Here is a 20,500-nt window from a genome sequence, read left to right as displayed (position 1 = left end):
ACTAACTTCAAACTAGTCAATTTCCCCTTCTAACAAAACAGAATGATCGAACCAGATTGGGAATTTGTCAACCTTTATCCAGTAACTAATATTCCCAATTGACCATAGTTTGAGATTGGCTTCATTAGACACCAACATTTGAGACTCACCTTCCTAAAAACTAATGGTGATATGCTCGATGTTCCCATTCAACTGACATCTAATATCCACCTTTCTATTCCCTAGTCTCCCATCTTGAAAAAAAAAAAAAAAAAAAATCAACCTACCAGAGCCCCGGCCATTGCTTCATATCTGACATTCCCAGTCAACCAACACTTGATACAGAACAATGACGGACAATTGATCTCTCTTAAATACTGACATCTAAAGACCTTCTTCTCAACGGCCTAGACTATCATCTCATCGCCTCATGACTCGTGACAACTACAGCAATTACAACATGGAAAATATTTTCAAAAGTTCATGTATAATATATTATATTTGTGAAGAAAACAGAAGAAGAGAGAAGAAGGAAGACAGGGACAGAGGAGAGCTTGAAGAAAAGCCAAGTAAATCTTTTTATTTATTAACAGCCATGCCACTAGATATGTAACCATTGGATTATTTGTAAGTAGCTCAATGGCAGACTTGTAAATAAACCAGGGACAATATGCATAAATCTAAATTCTAATATAAAAGCCAACATTTGTGCAGCCAACAAACACTGTGAGACGCGAGAGAACCGCAGGAATGGGAGAACACAGCGAGACATGGATCTACAGGTAGCAGCCTAATCTTGAAGATAGACCGGTAAGTATCCTTTTAATATTAATGCTTCCTCCAATTAGAACAAATAGTATCATTATAATATATGATTTACACAAATAGAACCATTTCAGCTTGTTGAAATATATAATGGTTTTCATCCTAAAATTTGTTATGCAAAAATTATCGTTAAATACTAAGGGAATAAACTCTGACCACCGTTGACAACATTGCAGCACGCAACAGGTAGAAAACAAGCAAACAATAACTTCATGAAAGCCTGATCAGCAGTATCATGTAACTTACAAAGTACAACATTTGAGAAATAAGAGATGAAGAAGATAGAAAAAGAAGTTACAAGAAGGAGCATTCATCACTCTAACAACTGACAAGCACAGAGATCTCAAATACAGGCGTATGATCTGCAAAAGTCAGTCATTAACAAGAATGTGGAAAATTAATTAATCTTACAGGAAACTCAGAGAACTCAAATGCATCACTTATCAATTTGTCCTAATTTGCCAAGCCCATTGCATCGAGGACAAACAATTTGAGCTTGATCCTTCCTTGCCGCATTCGCTCGAAGTGGTGCACCTGCTTGCCTGATGAATCCCGCCCCATCACATTCTGGACATCTGCAATACATAGCACAAAAACACCATTTTTTTTTCAAACACTTACAAATTCTGCATCTTTGAATGTTACCAGATATGTTAGCAGATGGGAGATAGAAAGATTGATGAGATTACAAGTCCTTGCGGGCGAAAAATATGGGAAACGCAGTCCCAATGAGCGCCACTGCGGCGGCGCCGGCAAACAGATATATGCTGCTGTCAGCTGACACATCCCCGACAGCAGACACGCTCACAACCCTGGAGAAGGATCGTCTGTTTGGGGGACTAAATCCGATGCATGGTGGTTTTGGAGACATTGGTGGCGATGCGGCGGTCGGCCGTTGAGCTGTTGCAGGTGATACAAGTTGGAGAGGAGAAATGGAAGAAGCCATTGCTATGTTTTGAGATTATGGCATCCAAGAAACTGCAGATCATCTATGGGTGTGGAGGTGAAACGAGTGGCGATGAGATGGATAAGAACACGTCAGAAGGGATAAGATTAGGACCCAACTAATTGAATCTGATGTGAACGTTGATATTTGAAAGACTCGCCCTTTTATCCTGCTAGTCTACTTTAGCTGACAGTGAAACTTTTTAAATGTATGCGGTCAATTTAGCTCGTGCGTGAACAGCTCGTGTTCGGCTCGTTAAGTAGCGTGTGTTCGGCTCGTTCGTTAAGCCTATCGAGCCGAACACGAATAACAGTTTGTTTGCTCGGTATATAACTTTTTATATAATAATATATTACATATATTATTTATATAATAATATATTATATATATTTATATCTAAGTTTAAATCATGACACCTCCTGCGGCAATGTAGTTAGTGTTTTCTTTTGTATAGATTTGATCCAGGTTCGAATCTCACACTTTACATCTTTTTTTCTCAATTTTAGTTTAAGGAGCCAATTTCAAGCCGAATACGAGCCTGAACACGAACACGACGAATATTTAAATTGAGCCGAACACGAACACACAGTTCACGAGCCTATTTTGAACACAAGCCGATTTTGAACACGAGCTACTTCGAAAGAGCAGAACACGAGCCAAGGCTGAGCTCTGTCTCATTTACAGCCCTAGTACAGCCTATAAAGAGTTTAAAAAGGAAGATTTGCAAACAGACCACTCAATTCTAATGTATTTACATATCCAAGACCTAAGCTTCACTTTTTACATTCTCGAGTAACTGTTAAATTAGAACTAAATTAACCTCCAAGGATTAGATCAATAGACGTGAGAAAAAAAGTCTCTTTGGAAGGGAAAAAAGGCTAAACACCTGATGCAGCACAAAATTATAAATCTTAAATCCGACTCAAAATATTTGGAATAATATTGATGACAAACAACTCATCTTCTGAGCTGGAACTGAAATGAAGATGTGAAATATAGCACATCCAAAAGGACTTGGCGAGTATTGGGTTTCATTCTGCTTAGCTAATTGAATGGCAAGACTGTAGCCTTATTAGGCCCACAATGCTTATGATACTTTCTTCGTGAAGAAAAATATGAAAAATGGTCAATCACAGGCAGTTGTTAATTTCAAATTTGAATTGATGCCGAGAATATGTTCCCACTCATGGAAAAGACTCAGTTTGATCCATCACCAGTTGGTTGCTGGTTAAAGAATGTGCGCTCAAAATTTGCAACCAGATGAGTTATCCTCCGGCATCAAAAAAGGAATGTGAGAGGTTCATTTTAAGCTTATAACAAGAAAATTTTACAAATAAAACCCTTTATTTATACCAACATCAATGGAACATGCTCAAGCTACACTAGTGAGTCACACAACATCAAGCTCACTAGTGTAGACTTCAGCTACTTCCCCTACTTTCATGCGGGGTCTACCCCTGTTAGACTTCAGCTCACAGCTGTGTCCCAGCCTTGGGTGGCTTTCATTGAGGTCTCCTTCTTCTTCCCTTGTGGCCACAAATTGATTCTGAGACTAATCATCTTCCTTCCTCTTCGATGGTTGGGTTTTCACCAGTCATCCCCTTCTCTCATTCGCAATGTTGTTCATGGCTCAAATATTGTGGGGGCTAGTTAGCTTCTTCCACCAACAATTCTCCACTTTTCTTCCATCAAAATTCAGAAAGCACGAACATCCCACATTTCAAAACAAGCCTGCCCTTCTCTTTTCTGATGAGGAGATTTATGTGTTTGCCACATCTTACACTCTCACTTAAATGGCAGTATGTGTTATCCTAGAATTCTTGGCTAATTTGCAACTGATAAGTGAGACTAATCTCACTAATCCTTGAACACTTTCTTTAGAGGCAGATTTCGTCAGTTATTTTTGCGGCTTTCATACAGTATAAACAGCCATTGGTTATGCAAGTTAAAATATTCCCCTCATTTGATTTTTCTATGGAGCCTCCTATTACTTCAATGTGGATATCATTTCCATAGCATCATTTGTACTACTTCAACCAGTCTACTCATTCTCTTTGGCATTTACTTTTAGAAAAATTTTACAGGTAGATCTACAAGAACTCATTTTACTAGCGCCTCGGTGGCTTAAGTATTGATGGAATTGGATGTCATTGCCTTCTTTCATAAGGACTATGAATTGGGCCTACGTATTTTTTAAAATGTTGAAAATAAGAAAATAATTAAAAAATAAAAATGTACTTTTCAATGAAATAGCAGAGTACAGAACAAGTAGTTATCAAAAGAAGACCTACACTCTAGAAGAAGTTGAATTGAAGGAGTCCATTAAATTGATTAAAGACGATAGAATAATCAAATGCAGTCTCAGCACACATTGTTGAGATAAAAGTCAGAAGATTATAAAGAGTTTCAAATCCTTTTAAATGTTATATAATTTTCGATTTTGCTTACTGAACTTGAACATTATGAAGAATCTGTTTATATTAAAGGTACAACTGAGTGAGATATAGCAAAGAAAGAAAAGATGGATTTTTCAAAAAACTAAGAAGACATCACTAAAAATTTCTCATTTGGTTAACTTAATAATGAGAACAAACCCAAAAAGGTACCTGTTGAATCCAGATGTCTATTGAATCCAGATGTCTGGGAAGTACACCAAAGAAATTGAAGTGTTTTAACCAAGAGAAAATGAGAGAAAGCGAGAGAGAGGGCGAGAGTTGAGAGAGGAGTGCATAGTGGCTTGCCCCTCTAGCACAAATTGGGATATTTTCGGACTCTTAAGACCCTTTTTTATATAATCGAATATTTTTTAATATGAAGAGGGGGAAAAGCCAAAAGTCCTGCTACATGAAAAGTTTCTCTATCTATAGGAGAGGGAATGCAACGAGGAAAATTAAATTTCTAAACTTGTTTTAAGGTGTGTTGTACAAGTTATCTAGGTAGTATATACCCCTGTGGGCCCAGGGCCTTGTTTTCCTTTGGCTCAATCGATTGGAGCCGAAGAGGCGAAATGATTAGTGTTGTCGGTCAGCCAGTTGGATGGGGACTATCGGTCGGTCAATCCTTTAGGTAAGGGTGGCCGGCTGGACTACTAAAGATAGTTGGCGAGACTAATCTGGTCTGCTGATATTAGCCGGCCGAATGCATTAGAGAGGTCGTCAATCCTCAATTTCTGCAGGGAGAATTCTTGTCGGCCGAGTAAACTTAAGTGTTGGGCAGAGGATGATTTGGGACAGTATTGTTGAGAAGGTCTATGGTTAGCATCAATCGATTTATTCTCCTAGGTCGTGGGTCGCTTTCCAATGTGTCCAACTTTGTTATGACATTTTTTATTGAACTATTAGATTGCCTCGAGATTTGTGTTGACACATTTTTTGTATACAATACCTAAATTTAGAAAGGTTATTTTAATCTCATATTATTGATCACGTTCAATTTAGTCCTTCAACTCTTCAAAATTGATCCAAATTAACCTCACCATTAAAATTATTGTGTAAATTGGATGTAAAGTTTACAGGGGAAATATTGCTTGAAAGTTAAATCAATCCAATTTCATACAATTTGATATAAAATTTCAATTTTTGTAATTGTTACTAAAGCACTTAATATAATATTTTATTTTTAAATTTTGATCAAATTCAACCCTTCATAATAGTGAGGTTGTCATCGTTGAGTAGCTGCCACCAAAGTAGATAAACGTTTATCAGACACTATCCATATAAGAAGCATATATTTTGTCATTATCGCCATTCTCTGTCCATTGTTCATCACGAACTATGATATACATTCTTCATGTGTGTTTGTCAATGAACTCTAATGTTAACAGAGATTCCTTGAGTATATATGTTCATATTGCATTATGCAAAACAAATGAGATTAGAATGGAAGAATATTTGAGGATTTAGATTCGGATCCATTTGTGAAAGAACAAAGTGAATGGAATGAGAAAGATATTTCATTTTGTTAAGACTAAGCCACCCTTGAAAGAAAAAAAAAGAGAAAGGATGATGATAAGAGCGAGAAAGTAAAATGGGATTTTTTATTGGGAATAGAAGGACTTCAAATCTCACAACTAAAATTTTGGATTTTCTCATTATCATTTCCAATTGTTGTCGGTATTAATGTGTAAAATAGGACTCTCTTCATCTCTTCTCGCCTTTCTCGTCCAACAACAAAACTTGGTTAAGAAATAAAATTAGGAATTAAGATTGAAGGGAAAAAAAAAAAAGCAAAATGATGTGGAAAATGCTAAAGATGGCTATTCCCTATAACCCCACCTCTTCCTTGAAGTTTCGTCTTATGGTGTAGCTAGTTTAGATCAATTCTCAAAAGTTAAGAAACTAAATTGAGCAGAGTCAATAATCTAAAACAAAAATAACCCCTCACAAAAAATCCAGGAGCAATTTTTGACTTTTCTCGATTAGCAGGTATATAGTTGGTATTTAGCATTATAACGATATATGACTTGATCCTAAATCTAATAAATATTGATACTATTTTTCTCCACGGCCATCTGAAAGAAGAAATTTCTGTGTCTGAAGGCTTCATATACAAGGAAATGAAATATCATCTACATACTAATCTCAACAAAAATAGCACCTAGACAATAACAAAGCCAACAAATGATTAAAAGCCCAACAAAATAAATGGATCCATAAAATAAAAAAAGACAATAACAACAAAAAGTACTATATGAGATTAGTTGTGCAGGAATTAAAACTAAAGCCATTGACTTCACGATTGACAACTTAAGAAGATGACTTCGCAAACATCTGGCTTACCTGCATTGACAGACATCTCCGATTTCTTACGGGCATCCTCATCCATGATCGGAAGCATTTTCCCTGTTGGCTTGTGAAGAGAAGAGGAAAATCTCTTCAATTATTGACTGAATATAGAAGGCTACATATAATCATACAAAATGAGCTCCAACGAAAATATACAGCATTCCCTATTTTTTGCATCTCTGGAAATGTAGAATTGCGCATATAAAAGTAAAAATTTTCAAAACAAACGGAGGATGAAACCATTTTCTGCCTCATAACAAAAAGCAATGCAGACAATCCAAAATAATTTTTTTTGGATGGCCTTCTGCACATTTCAACATTTTCACCTCAACAAAGAAAAGTAATATTATTCACCTTAATTGCCACCACAGTGCTCATTTAAATTAATCTTTAGATAATAGGCACCTTTTGAAATTAATAGCCATGCGTCTTTTCCACCAATGCACCAATCAGACCAACTCTTTCCATAAAATGCAAATGATTGGCATCATTATTCTATAATTTAATTAAAAAACAGTGGAGAAAAGAATAAGAAATAATCAACAGACAGGCATCATCATTATGACAAAAAAAATTAGTAATTTCTTCAATCAATACAGAGCCAGCATTCCATATATTTGTTTCTATGAACATGAGAAAGAGAATAGTTCACTATAAACAACTGTAACAGAAAGCCAGGGTGAATTTATTCAAAATAAAGAACGCCTCTAGCTGCTGCTGCTACTTTTAAACCTGTATGAGGACATAGAAACAATATTGAATTGTATAAATTAATACAGAACACAATTTTTGTTAAGGAAGTTCAACTAACCTGGCACCACCTCTATAATTCTAACTTCCCCCTAAGCCTTGACCAAGAAAACAAAAATTAACTAAACAATAAAGTAAGCTCCACCACGAGGAAAACACACTGGCAGCATGATGATGAGTAACAATATTATCTGATAATTCAAAGAGAAATGAAATAAAAAAGGAATTTTGCTACCAGTTTCTTATCTGTTTTGCAGAGAAAAGATCGTGACCATTAACGGCCCACATGAAAACAGATTCCTCAATGTCTGGACAAGCTACATGCCTTTCCAAATCATTAACACTACAGTAAAGAAGCAGTGCTGCCCCCATTTGGGTTTAGTTAAAGGGAATGAAAAGACAAGTCCTCTTTCAGAAAGGAGATTCCAGATAACATAAGGGAATGCTCCTGCAAACAGTTTTTTTAAATGACGGCAAAAGCAATAATTAACGCTGCTTTTCTTCCCATCATACAACATCAATAACAACATCTAGATAGATTGATTACTCTTAATCTACATGGATAACGCTAATGCGCATACCACATCTAAAAAACTGCATCATATTACCCAATGAGTAACAAAAGAAATAGCAAGACAGATTAGAGTTAAGAGAGAGCAATAGGTGAAGAAAGAAAGAACAAATCTCTCTGTCACAGTCTCTGTTTCCTTTCTAAAACATTTTTTTACTTACTCCATCTCTCACTTCCTAAAACAACGCTCTCTCTAATTTTGTTAGACTGAACATTCTGTTGACCGACATTTATCAAATATTTACTCTTCAATGCTCAATTAAAAACATGAAACTCATAAAAGATTGCTAGAACACACGATCCAATTCAGCCACAAAACAAATTTGGGGCATTTACATAACACCACACAATGCTTATATATATACATATGTAACATCTTAACTTTCATATTTGCATGCATAGCACTCAAAGCGTCAACATCAAATCAAAAATATCCCTATAACTGACACTTTAAAAGTGAAATACAGCTTTTCATAAATGTAAATACCAAAGTATAGGTATTAGATATGTAAATACATAAGAATTGTGTTGTATGTACGCGAATTTCCACTCAGCATCAACAAAAAAAAAATTAAGATACAAAACAATTGAGGAAATCACGCCATCATCCATAACAGTTCAATTCATCAGCAGTGTGACAACAGCCGAACTCAATTATAAATTACTGAAGAGCAACACAGAAATTGATTGCATGAATTCCTTTGATTAAAATGAGATGAATTATAAAACTCAAAATGAAAAAGAAGAAAAGTTGATTCAACCTTGAGAGTTAGAGAAACATCATTAGTTTTGCATTGTATTTTTAAAACTAATAACAATATTAGATAATGAACAGGCTATTAAAATATTATTTTATTTATATTAAGAAATAATAAATAATTTCAATTTGCTAAAAGAAACTCACCAATAAGAGAGGTTAATTCACAATGAATGAATTCCAGAACATAAATATCATAAAATCAAAATGCACTTCCAGAAAAAATGCTCCTGAAATGGAATTCATTACTTCTCAATATTTATACTAAGGAAATCGGCCCATGTGCTTGACATATAAGGGATAGTTGCAATACCTTCTTGCCTTCTCTAACTGAGAAGCAGGAAGAAGCTTCTTCACCAGCACAAAGCAAAATTTGTAAAAGAATAGGCCTGCAACCCCATAACTCTTTTCAATAACCTTTCTATTTACATTGCTTTATAAAGATTAAACGACAAGCATTCTACAGCTATTACAATGATTCCCCTCCCTAAATGAGACGGAGCAAAAAACTCCATTGATTATAACATCTAATAGATAAAGCTTAAAACAAAGAAGAAATTATCCTCTTTTTTGTTGTTTCTTCCTCTCTCTTTACTAACAAACCCATTTACTGCCTAACGGAAGGAAGGCCGCTGTTAAACCTAAACACTCTGTTTCTCTGGTGCCTTTCTGAAATTGCAGATACAGAGTCTGAACTTGATAGTGCAGAAGAGGGAGATGATCGAGAAGACGGGGATGATCGTCTTCTCCTAAAGAAAGAGAAGAAATTGCGAAACACCCTGCCAATTCCCCCTCTTTGCTGATCCCTTCTCTCACCCTCAGTCCAAGATATCCTCCTCGGTGCACCACTGGAATTGAAGCCGCCGTCCATCTCAGTGTACACAACCGGAAGATGGCGTTCCCCCGGACTCACGCTGCTGGAGAACCTCCCAACCGCAAACCCACCACCCGGAAGCCTCCAAATGGTAAGGCCCACGGTCTCATCTTCACTGACCGTAGCAGCACTCCTATCATCCACTTCAGTCTCCGCCGCCCCACCGCCCCTTTGATCCGTCGGCATCTGGTGCCGGCATATCGGGCAGGAATTTCGTAGCGCGAGCCATGGCAAGATGCAATCTTGATGGTAAAGATGCTTACAGGGCATCTCCCTCGCTTCCAAACCGATCTCAAGCGCCTCCATGCACACGGCACAGTGGTAATCCGTTCCAACATGAGAGGCAGAAATCTCCACCGTTGGCATGGATTCGATGGCTGCTTTAGATGCAGGTGGATGCTCAAATCTGCGACCAGCGAGACCGTTGATCTCGATCTGGGCAAGCTGATCAAGAAGCCGCTCGAATCCAGAACCCATCAGAAACTCTGACATGGTAGGCGGAAGCGGCCGTAAACCAGATCCGGCCCCATCGTCGTAGTACAGCTCGAAACGATCTGCGTCCCGACCTCCACCACCATCAGCGGGACCGCGAAGGACGATGACAGGATTGAAGGGGGAGCGATCTCCAACCCCGGCGCGTCGGTGGCGACGAATCCTAGGTGTTGCCGGAGATGCTTCGTCAGCTCCAAGCCGATACTGGCGAGCAAGGCGTGGCGGGGGGGAGACCTCTTCGAGGAAACCGCCATCACAATCCGGGCAGACGATCGAATCCTGCGGCCACGCCCTGACCAAGCGGCTGCACCGGTAGCACCAGTATGAGGATGCAGTAGACATTGCCCACGTTTAATATACCAACAGCAGATAGCCGATCTACGATCTATAGAACCTCCAGCTACAAAGACGAAAACTTTTTCCCAATTTTGTGAAAGAAAGTTGCCGAATTTCTTGATGTTTACAAAAAGAACGAATCCTCAAAATAAATTTCTTTCAATGAATTAGCAGCCCACGGGGATCGGCGGGGGTCGAAGACGATGAGAAAGCCGAATTCACGAAGCCCTAGCCATAGAGAAGGGGAGGGGAGATCGTCGAAGATGAAGCCGTGCGGCGACAGGTTCCTAGAAGTCACCTGTCGGTTCGCGGAACCGGAGAGAAGAAGATTGGGTAATGGTGGAGATGTGAAATGAAGGGCCAGGGGTTCTTAATCCATTGACGAGGAGAAACGCGTCGGCTAGCTGGCGTGGTAACGACGCAAAATATTAAGTCGACGGCGTTTATACGTGCCGCTTTTTTAGTGATACAAGATTAGACGGAGATAACGGCAGCGTTAAAACCTGGTCCCACTCTCATCAGAAGGATGGATCGGGCCGCCTTCCCTTCACAATCCATGAAGAATTTTCTGAATGGCACAGTCGTAATTTCAGCCACCTGGAGCTTTTACACTTTTCCAAGCTTTCCAGACTGGCTCGCTGCGTTATACACTAATACTTTCGTTATAGAACAGGAACTTTAGTTGGCGTTTTTTTTATTTTGAAATAAAAAATAAAAAAAATATTAACAAGAGGTTATTAAAATCAAATTCCAAAGAGTTGTTAATAAAAGATAAAAACATTGCAAAATGAGTGTCAACTATTATCACTATGATGTGTTAGGTATGACACATATACCAAAAAATTTGGAGTATTTTGAAATGAAAAGATGTATCTCCTGTAATGAAAAAAAGTGTCTCTTGGTGTGAAGAGGTGTATCTCTTGGATTAGTGGGTTAGGGAGAGTGATAGCGTGTTTGTAAATTTATATGTGGGTTTTATCTATAAATAGATGTGTAATCCTATGAGTATGTAACTCCTCTTAAATAGTAAAATTCGCCGCTTTGTTCCAGAGGAAGTAGGCATCTTTGCCGAACCTCATTAAATCTCTGTGTTCTTCTTCTGGATTTGTGTTGTTTTTGCCCTAAATTTCATAACAACTGGTATCAGAGCAATGTTAGGTTCTAGGGCGGAGGAGATTGACGCGGGAACAAGGAAGAAGGAAGAGGATCGTGTTGAATTGGAACATAGGAGTTCACAGTACGCAGAAGAGCAGAGCAGTTCGCGACAGTTTTAGCATAGGCGAAAACGAAGGTTCTTCGGTTTCAGCGAGGAGCTTCGCAGTCAGAAATCACAGAGGAGTGCTAGGGTTCTCGAATCGTAGACGTGAGGAAGAGTTCGGGGCTGCGGCAGTTTCGCGCGGGCATTCGAGCGGGAGTTCGCAAGGTTTTGCCGTGGGAGGAGTTCTCCGCCTGCGAAATCGCTCAGAAGGAAAGAAGAGAGAGAATCTTCAGAAGGCCGCCGAGAAGGCAGACGGACTCGCGGGAAAGAACAGGTGCGAAACAGTTTAGGAAAGAAGTGTGGCAGTTCGCGGAGCAGATCAAACCCGTGAATAGGCTTGAACAGGAGCAGTTTGTCGGGTGTTCGCAGACAGTAGAGCAGGAGTTCGCAGAGGTTCTGCCGGGGCGTTCGCACATGGAGTTCGCGCGCCAGAGGAATTTGATTTCTTTTTGCGTACCAGAGGAGTTGCGGGTTTCGACCATGAGACAGACAATTCACGCCGCAGGCAGGTTCATGAGCAGAAGCCTCGTTTTGCGAATGGAGGAACAGAGGAGTTCGGCTAGCGAAGTTCGCAAGTTTGTTGTAGGAGGAATTGAGACATGTAGAATTCGGTCAGCACTATTCGCAAGTTTATCGCAGGAGGAGTTGCGAAAGGTAGAGTTCGGCTAGAGGAGTTCGTAAGTTCGTCGCATGAGAAATTGCAACAGGTGGAGTTCGCGAATTTCGTGGATTGTTTGCAAGTTTGTCGCAAGATAGATTGTGACAGGTGGAGTTCGACTGGTTTTCACAGTATTTCAGTTGAATTTTTGTGCGAACAGAAAATGTGTTTCGTGTGGAAAATTTGATTCACGAATCACATGAAACTGAGGGAAATTTGTTACAATTGATAGAGGAAATTTCAGATTTATTTGAATTTATTTGTAGTATGTTTTGTTTCAATATAAGACAGGAAAAGTTCATTGCAGGATTAATTTCAAATGACAATGTCTGGTACAACATTCGAGATAATGAAGTTCAATGAAACAGGGAACTTCGGATTGTGACAAACAATGGTGAAAGATTTGTTGCCACAACAAGAAATTTTGAAGACATTGCGAGCTATGAAACCTAAAGGTAATATTTATAAACTATTGGGGAGTACAGTTGTAGGTAGAGTTCACTCTGTCAGATCATATGATGAAAATACAGCAGAAAAGTTAACCAAACCAGATATTTTCAACAAGTTCTTGTGTTACTTGGACTTGTTAAATGTTTGCAATTGCTAGTTGACATGGTTGTCCAACCCACTTTGGTGTAAGAAAATGCATGATGTTTTTCTCATAAGGGGTTGGATATTCACTAAAGTGGAGAATTGTTATGTATGACTCATATATCAAGAAATTTGAAGTATCTTGAAATGGAGAGATGTGTCTTCTAGAATAAAAAGAAGTGTTTCTTGGTGTGAAGAGGTGTGTCTCTTGGATTAGTGAGTTGGGGGGAGCGTGGGCGTATTTGTAAATTTATCTGTGGGTTTTATCTATAAATATATGTTTAACCCTATGAGTATGTAACTTCTCTGAAATAGTGAAATTCGTCGCTCTGCTCCAGAGAATGTAGGCATTTTTGCCGAACCTCGTTAAATTATCGTGTTCTTCTTCTGGATTTACATTGTTTTCGCCCTAAATTTCACAACATGATGCTCATCTTTGATGCCTGAATGAGAAAATCAAATCTCAAATGTCGAGTGGGGCTTATAATCATGGATTGACAAAACTTGCATAGATAGGCTAAGCTGTTCATTTGAGGGGAATGAATATAATCATATTGACATAGGAAAAATATTACATCAGGGCTCCTAACGTAGAGCTACGTTCGGATTGGAATATTCAGCTATGTTACAGGATTATTTCATCTAGTTATTTATAAAAATGATATGTTATTCAAGTATTATATGGTGTTATTTGATTTTGCAACATTATTAGAATATTTCACTGCGTTACTTGATATGGGGCAGAAGTGTTATTGGAATATTCTCTCGCATTACTTGATTTGGGATTGTGTTATTCCAATAACATAGTAGAAATTGAAATAACACAGCCTCAAATCAAGTAACGCAAGGAAATATTTCAATAACCCCTCAAAATAATCGAATAATATCATATAATACTCGAATATCACAACATTTTTACATATAACACAGATGGAATATTCCCATAACACAGCCGGATATTCCAATCCGAACATAGCTCTGCGTTAGGGGTTCTGATGTAATATTTTTCCTATTGACATGTGGGCTTGATTCAACCACTTCGACGAGTGGATTTGATTCAATTACTTCGATATATGGGCTTAATTCAGTCACACAGTATGTGGGCCTCATTTAGTAAAATAAATAAATAAAGTTTTTATGTAATCATATTTGTGTATACATATTCTATAGATCATACTATATACAAAAAAATATATTAGCATGAATCTCAAGATAAGAATGACGAATGAAAGATTGATCAAACGATCGTGGATGGAGAATCAGACGATCGGTCGACAATCTCAGGACATAAAAGTTCCCAGAAGCGAAGCATAAGGATCAAGTTGTCTGAAGATACAGTGATCGGTCCATAGTGAGCCGATCAAACCACGATGTAACGATCGACTGGAAGACAATGTGACAAATCAAGAAAGACTGATCGTTGGGAGCCACCAACCGCCAATTCACATACTAGTCGGATGTGTCCACTTGTGATTTAATATATTTGACATATGTAATGTACTAAAAGAGCCCCCTCATATGTCTATAAATATGGATCATTTTCAGAATAAAATGGTTACGCATTTTCTATTATTCGTTGTCATCTTTCTTCCGACTTGTTTCATGTGTTACACACTATACATTGGGCGATACATTGGGCGTGCTACCCGGACATTTTTTAATTCAACAAATACATTAGTGATAGCAATTGGATGCTTAGCAATAAGAGATAGTAGTCAAGAAAATTGAAATATGATAATTGTGAGACAATAATTAGATAATAGAAAGCACGTGGTAATAGTTAAATTTTAAGAGTCTGGTGATGACAGATGGATAACAATGAAAGAGCAATAGCAGTAGAACAATGAGAATTGAATGACAATGATTAATAGTGATGATCATCATAATTGGTTGTTGGATAAAGATTTAAATCTCCTCAAATGTATAAGCTCTCGCTAATTTCAAATTTTAAATACCTCAATGTAAAAGACAAGAGTCTATTTGTAAGTTTTAAAGTGATATATTTATTTATTTTGCCTAAAGATTTTGAAAACTCCAGTGAATGATTTTAGTTATTTTCATTGATTATAGAAGCATTTGTTGATTCAATAAACAATATGAATGGAATTAATATTTGATTAAAATTATTTAAGATATTTTGGCTATATTTAGTAGCATCATTTAAGGATGATTTATTCATATATTTAGCGTAAATCCAATCAAACATAAAAACAAAAATAAATATAAATTTAATGCTCCTTTAAATAACAAATTTTTACTTTCTATTGTTTCTTCCCTCGTTTCATCTCTTTTAAGACTGTTGGATCCCGCATTGTCTTTTTTGAGCACACCTCCAAAGTTAGAGCGAAGTGAAGGAGAGAAGGAGGGGAAAAAGTGGAGTAAGCCTAGAATTCCTTGTCGCAAGAGTCCCATCCCAGGACACCTTTATTTTGTATTTTTGTTTCCTATTTTATGGGGATGCATTTTGTACAAGTACAGAAATAATGGAACATTTACAGAAATTGTTCTTAATGTGATTAAAACAGTAATTATTTGTATGGATTTTCGTCATATTTGCATTACAATTTAAATTTCAATTATGACGATGATCGGTTGACCAACCAGCTTGACGTCGGTCGACTAAGATGACCAATGAGAGGCAATTGTGCCTTGCAACGTACGTGTTGGCCAGTCGAGGTGCATGGCCGCACAATGATCTCGTGCATCATGGATCAGTGAGTATGTTGCGGTTAGGCACTCATACTGGTCCAAGTCGATCGAGACCACACGCGTGGTTCACCGTTAGAGTCTCTAACCGCGAGCGACCAATCGATTTTTTTTCTGTCGAGACGGTGGTAGGATGGTAGGACTCTCTGTCGGCATGGCTTCTGTTTGGATCGTCTAATGACACATATTAGTTCCCTGAGTCATCCTTCTCCTTGATCAGCGATGACAACTGTAAGGACAAATAAATTATCATTTATTAGCATTAAATTTGTAAATTGATTGAAGATATGATTTCCCTTAGGATTGTGTGCCCTGTGTGCTTTATAAATAGGCACGAATTAAGTCTTGTATCATTTGTCATTAGTTTCACTTTTTACACTTGAGGTGTGTTATGTCTCACAGTATGAACGGGTTGTCATGGACCCTTAGAGGTTGGCGAAGGTGGGGTTTTGAATTCCCTCTTACATAAAGAAGAAGAAAGTGGCGACGAAGGAAAAAATGGGCAAGACTCGAATTTGACCTGGTCGACATAATCGACTCATTTGACGACGTCGAAAGGTCCGTAGCAAAGGTCCGTAGCTAAAGAGGATTCGCTGAGGGGCCTTGGTGTCACAACCAAGCACGAATGTTGAGGCCTAGTAGGTCTTTTGGCAAGGGTGAGTGGCAATGAGCTGGAAAGGGCCGCTGTCATAATCCTTCCTTAGTCATTGTCATAGACGAGTGGGGCGATTTGGTGCCGGAGGGAGATGAGGCCTTTAAACTCCATGCTTAGAACTATTAAGATAGAGTTGACCTGAAAGTCAGATTCAAACTCCTTTGGTCAACTCAAACTAATATCTCAAAAACAATCTAGAAGTCAGATAAGCAATAAATTTAGAAGCTTTGTTACATTACCAACGGGTCCTCAAAAGAAATTTGAATTTCACAAGTCTTCTTTAATTAGTTACATGTAGTGTTTTGTCCCTTCTAAAATATCAATTTATTATTTGTTGTCTTAGCTCTTCTCACATTGAATCTGGGGGACCTCTTGCCTCACTAAAAAAAGATGATGGTTCCACCTTTGACTCGACGATTTCTTAAATTTACAGATTTTTGGAGGGGGGTGAGAGAGAGCACTTAAGAAAATGATCCGGGGAATCTTCTTTTTCTTTCCTCTTAACAATCATTTTATGCATGAGAGAACAAAATTTTAAAATTATCTAAGCAGTACATAAAAAATTGTATTGTTGACTTTTCTTTGATGCATCAATAGATGGTCAATATCGTACATATAAGATATTGTTGGTTAATTTCAAACATAACCAGTATGACGACCATCCCAGTGTTTGGACAATACGACGAATCCCAGTATCAGACGACGTCTTTAAATAAGAGCTTGATGGATGTCATGGTTCATCATGATAGTTTCGTCAGGTTTCTACATTTGCAGAGATGAATTTAAGTCATCCTCTTAATCAAGATAAGAACGGGCTCGATAAGTTACTTTGGTTGCTGAGCTCGAGTCAGCCGCTTGGACCGTAAAACCATCATAAACATTTATATTATTATCTCAAAGCCAAAAAACAAAAAAAACTATTTTGCGTACTGTTGATTTGTCATCTAATTTAATCATTTTATCTAAATATAACTTCAATTTTAACATGCAGTTTATCTTAGCTTTGCATTTTGCATTATGATATTTTTTATATTATATGAAAACTTTGGGTCATCTAAATGTAAGAAATAAGATTTAAGTGTTAGATATGTAAATACTTAGGAATTGAGTGGTATGTATGCAAATATAGAATCAGCAAGCTAATCCTTCAAATTAGGTGTCCTAAAAGCACTTAATTAACCATAGAGTAGCCTCAATATATAAAAGATATTATTAGTGATGTGAACAAAATTTTTGCAGGATATATCCTAAGAACTCATGGATTTAATTATTAAGAAGATATTAGAAACGAGCATATCAAATATAAAACGTGTGAAATAAAATACATGACAAAATAAATATAAAAAAAATCAGCTCAAATTTAGTATTAATTTTTTATAAAAAAAAGGAAAAATATAACTGTATTAACCTATACTGGACGCTTCTGCCATCTCCATCTATTGGGTTCAATTTTTGAAGCAATATATATATATATATATATATATATATATATATGTCCCATGCCTTACACGGAATTATCTATAATTGGTATATTAAATGCATGTTAATCCAAAAGTTGATTTTTTTAATTAATTGGATTACTCAGTGCAAATAAAAATGTTCTCTTAATAATTATATTGGGCTATTTTAGTCTTATTTTTTAGTAATGTCAAAATAGTCCCTACTTTTTAAAATTTAGCTATAGTAGTCACAGAGACTGTGGGTCCATTTGGGGCAGCTGCAGCTTCTCATTTTTCAGCTGCAGTTACGCTGCCCTGGGAAGTTACTGCGGAGAAACTGATTGTCTGTTTTTTATGATTGTGTGAGAACAGTTGTAGAACGACAAGTACAAACACGCTAATAAGATAAAAGATACGAACAAGCGAGATACTGACATGGACGATGCAAGCACACAGAGGAAGGCGGGCGGAGGAGAGAACAGAAGAAAAGGCACTTGTTATTTTTTTCTCCTTCTCCGATACCTTCGAGGGAGAGGATGAAAGAGGAAGGAGACAGATGGACAGACCTTTCTTTGAAGATAAGGGAAAAAGAACGAATGAGCCGAACTGCCAGAAAAGATGACCAACGAACGAACGTGAGAGAAGGAGGGGGGAAGGAGCAGAGCTTGATTTCGTGTAACCACTCGAACGAACAGACCTTCGATCGAAAGGCAGCTCGGTAAAAATAGGATCGTGGAACACCATCCGGATGGTCGATCCCGCGGCCTGGTTTTTGCGAAAACTTCCCCTGCAACACCCCCAAATAGCAGACGTCGGTGATGGGGTGCCGCGAAACTCTCCAGCCGCGCCACCAAACATACCATTTTCCGCCCCCCCCCCCCCCCCCCCCCCCCCCCCAGTAGAAATATTTGAGTACTATTTTCACACTACTATAAATTTTATGACTAAAATGACTTCATATAAGTAATTGTAGACTATTTTAACAATCTATTAAAAATAGATAATATAAGCGGGACTGGCTTTTTAATAAGACAGACTTGCATTACTAAATTGATTTTTACACATTATATATGTAGATAATTTACATACAGAGCATTTGATTCTTATGTATTTACATATCTTATACATAAATGTTTTAAATAAATGCATGAAAAGCTGTAATTCAACTTTAAAAAGTACTTAGTTTGATGTGACATTAAAGATTTAACGTAATTTGTGTGTAAATATGAATGTTCATGTATGTAAATGCCCCTAAATATATATTATTAAATTTAAAATATAAATTAAATAAAATAAAAGCACCTTAAATTTTATGAAAAGACAAAACTCAAAATTAAATAAATTCGTGCTTTGAAATTTACGAGTCTCCCCCGCCGCTGTTGCGACGAGCTTTTTTGGGCGAACATATCTGAGTTAAAAAGCCCATTAATCTATTCTTATAGGCCAGCACTGGGCCAACATTTTAGGTTCATGGATGGACCAATTTGACAGCCCACGTTTTCGGCTTCACTCCAGACGTTTAAAAGGCTCTTTTGTACGGGCCCTATAGGGGTAACTAAGCAAAGACCACTAGTTATGATTTACATGTTGAGTAAGCCCAAACTCAAGATGTTAGCTGGTGATTATTTAGAAAATTTTAATCTAAAATGCCCTTATAATATAGTAAAATACAAGAATTTTTAGGAAAAAATGTATTTGTACATAAATCTATTGACAAATAAAAAAATAAAATAATTAAAAAGTGCATAAATAACTAACAAAATTATTAAAAAAAATTACATTGTCTTACAAAGATTATTTATTGCATCGATGATTATCACTTGCATACGTTACAGTATATTTTAAGTGTAATTAATTCCATATGTATGAAAATGTCTCTAACCTAGAATCCAATCTATACAAATAAGGGCATTCAACATTTCCTTATGAGAATACCAAAACTTTTGTATGGGCTTTCCGAACTTCCGAACTGAGTTCGAAACTATTTTTTGCATTTTAACTGTTTGAATGGCAGGTTCATAAATCGTCGTTCAATTTGAGGCCTGTGCCCTTTTCTCTCATTCTATTCCTACCTATCTAGCGCACCTTTAGGCATTTGAAAATTATTATTTTTTATTTACTTAAGAGAATAACTTTTAAGAAAAATATATTTTCTAAAATATAACCTCAACTTGATTTTATAATTTAAAGTTAACTCAATTTTTTTATTTTTGCATGTTTAAATAATATAGTTAAGTAAGAGAATTACATATATCGATAAAACATATATGTTCAATATAGTATTTGCAGAGGCACATTGTTGGTTTTATATTTGTTTTAAAAAAGGGTTTGAAAAAGCAGTTTGATTTTAAAATGAATTTAATTTTGAAAAATAATTTTATTTTGAAAATATGACAGAACATATCTCAAATATTTGATAGTTTAAATAATCAAACATGACATTATAAATAATATGTCACCTCAAAAGATAAGAATATCACTTAATTATTGGGTTCAATTATTCGAATTAAGAAATTTAAGATTTATTATTTTGGATTGTGAAAATAACAGCAAATCTTTCTCGTATCTAATCCGAAGATTATTAGATAGAGTTTATATTATCTGGATTACTAATTTCTTGTAGGCGCAATCTCTTGTATCTAATTACATTTTAAGAGATTGAGTTGTCTTAAGAAAACTCTTGATTAAGATTAAGGTTATGCCTTTAAGGGTCTGCTTGGGGCAGTTGTTGATTATTTATAATCTGCTGATGAACAGATTATTCTGATAATCTCCAGATTATCAGAATAAACTGGCTTACTGTTTGTGGTGGTTTATTCAAAATAACTTATTCGTAGTTATTACTATATAAATAACCTTCATGCCCTGTCTGGTAAAAT

At 36.8% G+C, this 20,500-nt stretch overlaps 2 protein-coding genes across 2 annotated transcripts; both read right to left on the bottom strand.

The window, feature by feature from the left end:
- Positions 1-1,148: 1,148 nt before the first annotated feature.
- On the bottom strand, positions 1,149-1,967 carry LOC110028082. Its single transcript, XM_020729800.1, has 2 exons — positions 1,494-1,967; positions 1,149-1,379 (listed from the first exon to the last, which is right to left on the bottom strand). Exons 1-2 carry the CDS (start codon positions 1,748-1,750, stop codon positions 1,241-1,243), a joined length of 396 nt encoding a protein of 131 aa, XP_020585459.1. The 5' UTR covers positions 1,751-1,967; the 3' UTR covers positions 1,149-1,240.
- Positions 1,968-9,025: 7,058 nt separating this feature from the next.
- LOC110028081 (E3 ubiquitin-protein ligase RDUF2) lies at positions 9,026-10,678 on the bottom strand. The gene has a single exon (XM_020729798.1). It carries the CDS (start codon positions 10,318-10,320, stop codon positions 9,220-9,222), a length of 1,101 nt encoding a protein of 366 aa, XP_020585457.1. The 5' UTR covers positions 10,321-10,678; the 3' UTR covers positions 9,026-9,219.
- Between the last annotated feature and the right edge of the window lie 9,822 nt (positions 10,679-20,500).

This window comes from Phalaenopsis equestris, unplaced genomic scaffold (genome assembly GCF_001263595.1).
Source record: "Phalaenopsis equestris unplaced genomic scaffold, ASM126359v1 Scaffold000488, whole genome shotgun sequence".
NCBI lineage: Eukaryota > Viridiplantae > Streptophyta > Magnoliopsida > Asparagales > Orchidaceae > Phalaenopsis > Phalaenopsis equestris.
Note: the sequence above shows the minus strand (reverse complement) of the source record. Positions and strands in the feature narration are given on the sequence as shown.